The following is a 12,346-nucleotide window of genomic DNA, read 5'->3' on the forward strand; positions in this document are numbered from 1 at the left end:
GTTGTATTTCCTCACTGTCAAAATGTACAAAAACAATATTCCTCTATCCATTACTGTTGGAGTTTTCTCTGCTCCCTGACTGTTTCGATGACTGTTAGCAAACTGAATTATAAATGTAGGTCTATTCTCATTTCTACACCGTTTGGATTTTGGTTTTAGACATTTTAAATCAAATCAAATTGTATCTGTTACATGCGCCGAATACAACAGGTGTAGACTTTACTGTGAAATGCTGACTTACAAGCCCTAACCAACTACAACAGGTGTAGACTTTACTGTGAAATGCTGACTTACAAGCCCTAACCAACAATGCAGAGTTAAAAAGTAAGAACATTTGCAAATTTTCTTTGGGGCTTGTGTTTTTTTTCAATGTATGTTTTTATTTAAACTTTATTTAACTAGGCAAGTCAGTTAAGAACAAATTCTTATTTACAATTAATAACAATAACAAGGCTATATACAGGGAGTACCGGTACCGAGTCAATGTGCAGGGGTACGAGGCAGGTTATATATATATATATTATTATTTTTTCTCAAACCACCAGCGGGCCGGATTGAATTGTCTCAAGGGCCGGATCTGGCCCACTGGCCGCATGTTTCACACCCCTGAACTGGATGCTTTACTAAATATTGTAACATCTGTTTGTTATATGACTGAAATTATTATTATTATCCTATTTGACTATTACTTATTTTATGGAGCTTCTTTAACTGCAGATGGAGTCTTTTAATCTGTTAATATCAAGTATTTCAGAGAGTGTTTGTTGTCTGCAATTTGATTAATAAAAACGTTGAACTTGAATTTATTCTTCACACAAAGATAAGAACCCATGTCCGAAATTATTTTGCAGTGAATTAATGCTGTCTGTCTGTGTAGAAAGGCTGTAGTCCTATAATGTCTCACTAAACTATATCCTATATTACAATGTTATTACAGTACAACAACAGTTCCTTTCTGTACATATGCTGCCATGTGTCATAGCTTGGGTACCAGTTGGTTCAGCTAACATTCTACGCTTTGCACTCATTGTTTCATTGCCAAACATTCTTTGGCACCTAACACACAGAGTGAAAGGAGTGGAATGTTATCTAAACAGACTGGTACACAGACTACATGTGGCACTGTGTCAAAGAAGGTGATCTTGATCAATAGAGTCAGATTACGGAGTGGTTTCCCTCTAATCTCCCAACGGTGGAATGAAAGATGCTGGATTACGTGAGGGAGAACGGGGAAGCCAACACAGAGAAAGGGAGACTGAAACAAGGGAAGCCAGGGAAAGGAGGCAGGGATTAAAGATGATTTGACCCAAATGGCTCCCTATATATACCACTATAGCCTCTAAGTAATGCACTACGTAGGGAATAGGGTGCCATTTGGGGGCGACACCTAGTTAGGATTGCTCTACGACCTTGATTCGATGCAGGCTGCACTCTGCACCACCAGACCTGTGTTTACATTCTATTTGAAATCTTTCAAATACTTTAAGTGTTTATTCTAGCCTGCCTAGAGTGCCAGATGGGCAGGTTGGCATTTATTGTCATGAATCTTGCCCTGGAGGCAGCTCTGAAGAATGGTCACTAGCTGTCACAGCAACAAAGTCATAAAATTGAATTTTAAACCTTAACCACACTGTTACCACTAATGCCTATAACCCTAACCTTAAATTAAGAACAAAAAGCTTTTTTTAAATGGATTTTTATGACAGACAATTTTGTCTTGGCAGCTAGACTATCTAGTGGAAATCGCTCAGTTCGTCTACAAGGGCAACAATTTGTGACAATAAACGTCAACGTGCACCAGAATCTCAAGACTGGTGTAGAGGTTAACAGTGCTGCTATATATACACCACCCCAGTATGGTTAACAGTGGCTGCTATATATACACCACCCCAGTATGGGTAACAGTGGCTGCTATATATACACCACCCCAGTATGGGTAACAGTGGCTGCTATATATACACCACCCCAGTATGGGTAACAGTGGCTGCTATATATACACCACCCCAGTATGGGTAACAGTGGCTGCTATATATACACCACCCCAGTATGGGTAACAGTGGCTGCTATATATACACCACCCCAGTATGGGTAACAGTGGCTGCTATATATACACCACCCCAGTATGGTTAACAGTGGCTGCTATATATACACCACCCCAGTATGGGTAACAGTGGCTGCTATATATACACCACCCCAGCATGGGTAACAGTGGCTGCTATATATACACCACCCCAGTATGGGTAACAGTGGCTGCTATATATACACCACCCCAGCATGGGTAACAGTGGCTGCTATATATACACCACCCCAGCATGGGTAACAGTGGCTGCTATATATACACACCACCCCAGCATGGGTAACAGTGGCTGCTATATATACACCACCCCAGTGTGGGTAACAGTGGCTGCTATATATACACCACCCCAGTATGGGTAACAGTGGCTGCTATATATACACCACCCCAGCATGGGTAACAGTGGCTGCTATATATACACCACCCCAGCATGGGTAACAGTGGCTGCTATATATACACCACCCCAGTATGGTTAACAGTGGCTGCTATATATACACCACCCCAACATGGTTAACAGTGGCTGCTATATATACACCACCCCAGTATGGGTAACAGTGGCTGCTATATATACACCACCCCAGTATGGGTAACAGGGGCTGCTATATATACACCACCCCAGTATGGATAACAGTGGCTGCTATATATACACCACCCCAGTATGGGTAACAGTGGCTGCTATATATACACCACCCCAGTATGGGTAACAGTGGCTGCTATATATACACCACCCCAGTATGGGTAACAGTGGCTGCTATATATACACCACCCCAGTATGGGTAACAGTGGCTGCTATATATACACCACCCCAGTATGGGTAACAGTGGCTGCTATATATACACCACCCCAGTATGGGTAACAGTGGCTGCTATATATACACCACCCCAGTATGGTTAACAGTGGCTGCTATATATACACCACCCCAGTATGGGTAACAGTGGCTGCTATATATACACCACCCCAGCATGGGTAACAGTGGCTGCTATATATACACCACCCCAGTATGGGTAACAGTGGCTGCTATATATACACCACCCCAGCATGGGTAACAGTGGCTGCTATATATACACCACCCCAGCATGGGTAACAGTGGCTGCTATATATACACACCACCCCAGCATGGGTAACAGTGGCTGCTATATATACACCACCCCAGTGTGGGTAACAGTGGCTGCTATATATACACCACCCCAGTATGGGTAACAGTGGCTGCTATATATACACCACCCCAGCATGGGTAACAGTGGCTGCTATATATACACCACCCCAGCATGGGTAACAGTGGCTGCTATATATACACCACCCCAGTATGGTTAACAGTGGCTGCTATATATACACCACCCCAACATGGTTAACAGTGGCTGCTATATATACACCACCCCAGTATGGGTAACAGTGGCTGCTATATATACACACCACCCCAGCATGGGTAACAGTGGCTGCTATATATACACCACCCCAGTGTGGGTAACAGTGGCTGCTATATATACACCACCCCAGTATGGGTAACAGTGGCTGCTATATATACACCACCCCAGCATGGGTAACAGTGGCTGCTATATATACACCACCCCAGCATGGGTAACAGTGGCTGCTATATATACACCACCCCAGTATGGTTAACAGTGGCTGCTATATATACACCACCCCAACATGGTTAACAGTGGCTGCTATATATACACCACCCCAGTATGGGTAACAGTGGCTGCTATATATACACCACCCCAGTATGGGTAACAGGGGCTGCTATATATACACCACCCCAGCATGGGTAACAGTGGCTGCTATATATACACCACCCCAGCATGGTTAACAGTGGCTGCTATATATACACCACCCCATTATGGGTAACAGTGGCTGCTATATATACACCACCCCAGTATGGGTAACAGTGGCTGCTACATATACACCACCCCAGCATGGTTAACAGTGGCTGCTATATATACACCACCCCAGCATGGGTAACAGTGGCTGCTATATATACACCACCCCAGCATGGGTAACAGTGGCTGCTATATATACACCACCCCAGCATGGGTAACAGTGGCTGCTATATATACACCACCCCAACATGGGTAACAGTGGCTGCTATATATACACCACCCCAGTATGGGTAACAGTGGCAGCTATATATACACCACCCCAGCATGGTTAACAGTGGCTGCTATATATACACCACCCCAGTATGGGTAACAGTGGCAGCTATATATACATCACCCCAGCATGGGTAACAGTGGCTGCTATATATACACCACCCCAGTATGGTTAACAGTGGCTGCTATATATACACCACCCCAACATGGGTAACAGTGGCTGCTATATATACACCACCCCAGTATGGGTAACAGTGGCAGCTATATATACACCACCCCAGCATGGTTAACAGTGGCTGCTATATATACACCACCCCAGTATGGTTAACAGTGGCTGCTATATATACACCACCCCAGTATGGGTAACAGTGGCTGCTATATATACACCACCCCAGTATGGTTAACAGTGGCTGCTATATATACACCACCCCAGTATGGGTAACAGTGGCTGCTATATATACACCACCCCAACATGGGTAACAGTGGCTGCTATATATACACCACCCCAACATGGGTAACAGTGGCTGCTATATATACACCACCCCAGCCTGGGTAACAGTGGCTGCTATATATACACCACCCCAGTATGGGTAACAGTGGCTGCTATATATACACCACCCCAGTATGGTTAACAGTGCCTGCTATATATACACCACCCCAGCATGGGTAACAGTGGCTGCTATATATACACCACCCCAGTATGGGTAACAGTGGCTGCTATATATACACCACCCCAGCCTGGGTAACAGTGGCTGCTATATATACACCACCCCAACATGGGTAACAGTGGCTGTTATATATACACCACCCCAACATGGGTAACAGTGGCTGCTATATATACACCACCCCAGGATGGGTAACAGTGGCTGCTATATATACACCACCCCAGTATGGGTAACAGTGGCTGCTATATATACACCACCCCAGTATGGGTAACAGTGGCTGCTATATATACACCACCCCAGTATGGGTAACAGTGGCTGCTATATATACATCACCCCAGTATGGTTAACAGTGGCTGCTATATATAAACCACCCCAGCATGGGTAACAGTGGCTGCTATATATACACCACGCCAGTATGGGTAACAGTGGCTGCTATATATACACCACCCCAGTATGGGTAACAGTGGCTGCTATATATACACCACCCCAGCATGGGTAACAGTGGCTGCTATATATACACCACCCCAGCATGGGTAACAGTGGCTGCTATATATACACACCACCCCAGCATGGGTAACAGTGGCTGCTATATATACACCACCCCAGTGTGGGTAACAGTGGCTGCTATATATACACCACCCCAGTATGGGTAACAGTGGCTGCTATATATACACCACCCCAGCATGGGTAACAGTGGCTGCTATATATACACCACCCCAGTATGGTTAACAGTGGCTGCTATATATACACCACCCCAACATGGTTAACAGTGGCTGCTATATATACACCACCCCAGTATGGGTAACAGTGGCTGCTACATATACACCACCCCAGCATGGTTAACAGTGGCTGCTATATATACACCACCCCAGCATGGTTAACAGTGGCTGCTATATATACACCACCCCAGCATGGGTAACAGTGGCTGCTATATATACACCACCCCAGCATGGGTAACAGTGGCTGCTATATATACACCACCCCAACATGGGTAACAGTGGCTGCTATATATACACCACCCCAACATGGGTAACAGTGGCTGCTATATATACACCACCCCAGTATGGGTAACAGTGGCAGCTATATATACACCACCCCAGCATGGTTAACAGTGGCTGCTATATATACACCACCCCAGTATGGGTAACAGTGGCAGCTATATATACATCACCCCAGTATGGGTAACAGTGGCTGCTATATACACCACCCCAGTATGGGTAACAGTGGCTGCTATATATACACCACCCCAGCATGGGTAACAGTGGCTGCTATATATACACCACCCCAGTATGGTTAACAGTGGCTGCTATATATACACCACCCCAATATGGGTAACAGTGGCTGCTATATATACACCACCCCAGTATGGGTAACAGTGGCAGCTATATATACACCACCCCAGTATGGTTAACAGTGGCTGCTATATATACACCACCCCAGTATGGTTAACAGTGGCTGCTATATATACACCACCCCAGTATGGGTAACAGTGGCTGCTATATATACACCACCCCAGTATGGTTAACAGTGGCTGCTATATATACACCACCCCAGTATGGGTAACAGTGGCTGCTATATATACACCACCCCAACATGGGTAACAGTGGCTGTTATATATACACCACCCCAACATGGGTAACAGTGGCTGCTATGTATACACCACCCCAGCCTGGGTAACAGTGGCTGCTATATATACACCACCCCAGTATGGGTAACAGTGGCTGCTATATATACACCACCCCAGTATGGTTAACAGTGCCTGCTATATATACACCACCCCAGCATGGGTAACAGTGGCTGCTATATATACACCACCCCAGTATGGGTAACAGTGGCTGCTATATATACACCACCCCAGCCTGGGTAACAGTGGCTGCTATATATACACCACCCCAACATGGGTAACAGTGGCTGCTATATATACACCACCCCAGTATGGGTAACAGTGGCTGCTATATATACACCACCCCAGTATGGGTAACAGTGGCTGCTATATATACACCACCCCAGCATGGGTAACAGTGGCTGCTATATATACACCACCCCAGCATGGGTAACAGTGGCTGCTATATATACACACCACCCCAGCATGGGTAACAGTGGCTGCTATATATACACCACCCCAGTGTGGGTAACAGTGGCTGCTATATATACACCACCCCAGTATGGGTAACAGTGGCTGCTATATATACACCACCCCAGCATGGGTAACAGTGGCTGCTATATATACACCACCCCAGTATGGTTAACAGTGGCTGCTATATATACACCACCCCAACATGGTTAACAGTGGCTGCTATATATACACCACCCCAGTATGGGTAACAGTGGCTGCTACATATACACCACCCCAGCATGGTTAACAGTGGCTGCTATATATACACCACCCCAGCATGGTTAACAGTGGCTGCTATATATACACCACCCCAGCATGGGTAACAGTGGCTGCTATATATACACCACCCCAGCATGGGTAACAGTGGCTGCTATATATACACCACCCCAACATGGGTAACAGTGGCTGCTATATATACACCACCCCAACATGGGTAACAGCTGCTGCTATATATACACCACCCCAGTATGGGTAACAGTGGCAGCTATATATACACCACCCCAGCATGGTTAACAGTGGCTGCTATATATACACCACCCCAGTATGGGTAACAGTGGCAGCTATATATACATCACCCCAGTATGGGTAACAGTGGCTGCTATATACACCACCCCAGTATGGGTAACAGTGGCTGCTATATATACACCACCCCAGCATGGGTAACAGTGGCTGCTATATATACACCACCCCAGTATGGTTAACAGTGGCTGCTATATATACACCACCCCAGTATGGGTAACAGTGGCTGCTATATATACACCACCCCAGTATGGTTAACAGTGGCTGCTATATATACACCACCCCAGTATGGTTAACAGTGGCTGCTATATATACACCACCCCAGTATGGGTAACAGTGGCTGCTATATATACACCACCCCAGTATGGTTAACAGTGGCTGCTATATATACACCACCCCAGTATGGGTAACAGTGGCTGCTATATATACACCACCCCAACATGGGTAACAGTGGCTGTTATATATACACCACCCCAACATGGGTAACAGTGGCTGCTATGTATACACCACCCCAGCCTGGGTAACAGTGGCTGCTATATATACACCACCCCAGTATGGGTAACAGTGGCTGCTATATATACACCACCCCAGTATGGTTAACAGTGCCTGCTATATATACACCACCCCAGTATGGGTAACAGTGGCAGCTATATATACATCACCCCAGTATGGGTAACAGTGGCTGCTATATACACCACCCCAGTATGGGTAACAGTGGCTGCTATATATACACCACCCCAGCATGGGTAACAGTGGCTGCTATATATACACCACCCCAGTATGGTTAACAGTGGCTGCTATATATACACCACCCCAATATGGGTAACAGTGGCTGCTATATATACACCACCCCAGTATGGTTAACAGTGGCTGCTATATATACACCACCCCAGTATGGTTAACAGTGGCTGCTATATATACACCACCCCAGTATGGGTAACAGTGGCTGCTATATATACACCACCCCAGTATGGTTAACAGTGGCTGCTATATATACACCACCCCAGTATGGGTAACAGTGGCTGCTATATATACACCACCCCAACATGGGTAACAGTGGCTGTTATATATACACCACCCCAACATGGGTAACAGTGGCTGCTATGTATACACCACCCCAGCCTGGGTAACAGTGGCTGCTATATATACACCACCCCAGTATGGGTAACAGTGGCTGCTATATATACACCACCCCAGTATGGTTAACAGTGCCTGCTATATATACACCACCCCAGCATGGGTAACAGTGGCTGCTATATATACACCACCCCAGTATGGGTAACAGTGGCTGCTATATATACACCACCCCAGCCTGGGTAACAGTGGCTGCTATATATACACCACCCCAACATGGGTAACAGTGGCTGTTATATATACACCACCCCAACATGGGTAACAGTGGCTGCTATATATACACCACCCCAGGATGGGTAACAGTGGCTGCTATATATACACCACCCCAGTATGGGTAACAGTGGCTGCTATATATACACCACCCCAGTATGGGTAACAGTGGCTGCTATATATACACCACCCCAGTATGGGTAACAGTGCCTGCTATATATACATCACCCCAGTATGGGTAACAGTGGCTGCTATATATACATCACCCCAGTATGGTTAACAGTGGCTGCTATATATACACCACCCCAGTATGGGTAACAGTGGCTGCTATATATACACCACCCCAGTATGGGTAACAGTGGCTGCTATATATACACCACCCCAGTATGGGTAACAGTGGCTGCTATATATACACCACCCCAGCATGGGTAACAGTGGCTGCTATATATACACCACCCCAGTATGGGTAACAGTGGCTGCTATATATACACCACCCCAGCATGGGTAACAGTGGCTGCTATATATACACCACCCCAGCATGGGTAACAGTGGCTGCTATATATACACCACCCCAACATGGGTAACAGTGGCTGCTATATATACACCACCCCAGCATGGGTAACAGTGGCTGCTATGTATACACCACCCCAGCCTGGGTAACAGTGGCTGCTATATATACACCACCCCAGTATGGGTAACAGTGGCTGCTATATATACACCACCCCAGTATGGTTAACAGTGCCTGCTATATATACACCACCCCAGCATGGGTAACAGTGGCTGCTATATATACACCACCCCAGTATGGGTAACAGTGGCTGCTATATATACACCACCCCAGCCTGGGTAACAGTGGCTGCTATATATACACCACCCCAACATGGGTAACAGTGGCTGTTATATATACACCACCCCAACATGGGTAACAGTGGCTGCTATATATACACCACCCCAGGATGGGTAACAGTGGCTGCTATATATACACCACCCCAGTATGGGTAACAGTGGCTGCTATATATACACCACCCCAGTATGGGTAACAGTGGCTGCTATATATACACCACCCCAGTATGGGTAACAGTGGCTGCTATATATACATCACCCCAGTATGGGTAACAGTGGCTGCTATATATACATCACCCCAGTATGGTTAACAGTGGCTGCTATATATACACCACCCCAGTATGGGTAACAGTGGCTGCTATATATACACCACCCCAGTATGGGTAACAGTGGCTGCTATATATACACCACCCCAGTATGGGTAACAGTGGCTGCTATATATACACCACCCCAGCATGGGTAACAGTGGCTGCTATATATACACCACCCCAGTATGGGTAACAGTGGCTGCTATATATACACCACCCCAGCATGGGTAACAGTGGCTGCTATATATACACCACCCCAGCATGGGTAACAGTGGCTGCTATATATACACCACCCCAGCATGGGTAACAGTGAATGCTATAAATACACCACCCCAACATGGGTAACAGTGGCTGCTATATATACACTGTTGGTACCAGCACTGTACCAATCTGGACCCCACTGCTATTCTGCATCTATATCCCCCTGTTGTTCACTACTATTCCTGTCTTAATAAAGTGACAATTATGGGGGGAAATATATATTATTATTGTTATTATATTATTATTATTTTTTTACATGTGTTTGTTTTTCTTCTTCCAGATGACGGAAGGAAGGATGAAGGCAGACCAGGAAGCTCCTCCCCCCTCCCCCGGATTAGAGGGTTTGGCGATCCGGTGTCGGGAAGTGTGTCGGTCGTACGGGAAACTCAAAGTCCTGAGTAACCTCAACTTGACCGTGTCACAGGGACACATGTGAGTAATCCACACTGACATTACAGCAAAATCACGCTTCATGTCCAAATAATATATAAGTAAGTTAATTGAGTGGCACCATTAAGTTTTAGACTCTTTATGATGATTTGGACATGAAGCGCGAAAATACTAATATACTGTAGGTACCTTTGACTTGCATTGGATTTGTGCCACATTTGAAACAATGGCCAAGTAACCAAAACCAAAGCATAGATTGCTATCATACCTTGTCCATAGACTGCTTACAGGTTAAGAAACAGGGCCTGATTACCGAACAGGCACGCAGGGCCCCAGGGCCCCCGTTTTGGGGGGGGGGGGGGTTATGGGCCCTCTTGAGGTCACAAAATGTGTTTAAATGCAGGAAGTTAGCTGTTTTCCAGGACCCCAAATGCAATAGTCCGGCCCTGATTAGGAAACCAATATGTCATTTTTTTATTTGGGTCAACTATCCCTTTAAAGCATAATGATAATCTATACTTTTAACAAGTAAACAACATAATTGCATGCTTGCGTTGCGCACTTGCGTATGGTAAAATTTAGGCTTCACTTGGATTTTCACGTGAATCACGCATTGATGTCATTGGAAGTTTTATGCGAGTTACAATTAGGATTCAGACCATACTGAGTAATACAGGTAGCAATGCTATCATACTATCATACTATCATACTATCGTACTATCATACTATCATACTATAGTACAGGGATATTCAACTCTGACCCTACGAGGTCCGGAACCTGCTGGTTTTCTGTTATACCTGATCATTAATTACACCCACCTGGTGTCCCAGGTCTAACTCTGTCCCTGACTAGAGGGGAACAATGACAAAAATGCAGTGGAACTGGCTTGGAGGTCCAGAGTTGAGTTTGAGGGCTATAGTAGATATCTATGGTTTAGCTCTTACGTCAATTCTTTTAACCCAACATTCTGTTCCCTCTTACCTTGCAGCTACGGCCTGCTGGGTCCGAGTGGATGTGGGAAGACCACGCTGTTGAAATGCATTCTGGGAACACTGAAGATCTCCCGAGGGCACATCAGCGTGTTGGGGAAGCCGCCCGCATTTCCTGGACACCAGGTCCCTGGGAGGATGGTGGGGTACATGCCACAGGTAAACTGTTACCTTATAGGTACATTACATACCACAGGTAAAATGTTACCTTATAGCTACACCACATACCACAGGTAAACTGTTACATTATATGTACACTACATACCACAGGTAAACAGTAGAACATACTCCACAGTATGTCCGTATTCACAAAGCGTCTTACTCGTGTTTAAGGGAGATGTTGTATGTTCAGATGAGCTTACCTCCTTACCTCCTCAGCAGCTGCAGGAAGACAGCCTGTCGACAGGTGTGGCACAGATACAGTAGAAGAAGGAGACAGGTGTGGCACAGATACAGTAGAAGAAGGAGACAGGTGTGGCACAGATACAGTAGAAGAAGGAGACAGGTGTGGCACAGATACAGTAGTAGAAGAAGACAGGTGTGGCACAGATACAGTAGAAGAAGGAGACAGGTGTGGCACAGATACAGTAGAAGAAGGAGACAGGTGTGGCACAGATACAGTAGAAGAAGGAGACAGGTGTGGCACAGATACAGTAGAAGAAGGAGACAGGTGTGGCACAGATACAGTAGAAGAAGGAGACAGGTGTGGCACAGATACAGTAGAAGAAGGAGACAGGTGTGGCACA

At 45.7% G+C, this 12,346-nt stretch overlaps 1 protein-coding gene across 1 annotated transcript in view; it reads left to right on the forward strand.

Annotated features, from left to right (window-relative positions):
* The first annotated feature begins 10,500 nt into the window (after window positions 1-10,500).
* Window positions 10,501-12,346, forward strand: part of LOC120017775 (ABC transporter G family member 23-like) — a 44,205-nt gene continuing 42,359 nt past the window's right edge. The window contains exons 1-2 of the mRNA XM_038960751.1: window positions 10,501-10,652; window positions 11,600-11,759. Coding sequence (XP_038816679.1) covers window positions 10,501-10,652; window positions 11,600-11,759 — 312 coding nt within the window. The remainder of the gene's footprint in view (window positions 10,653-11,599; window positions 11,760-12,346) is intronic.

The sequence above is a fragment of the Salvelinus namaycush genome, chromosome 22 (genome assembly GCF_016432855.1).
Source record: "Salvelinus namaycush isolate Seneca chromosome 22, SaNama_1.0, whole genome shotgun sequence".
Classification (NCBI taxonomy): Eukaryota; Metazoa; Chordata; class Actinopteri; order Salmoniformes; family Salmonidae; genus Salvelinus; species Salvelinus namaycush.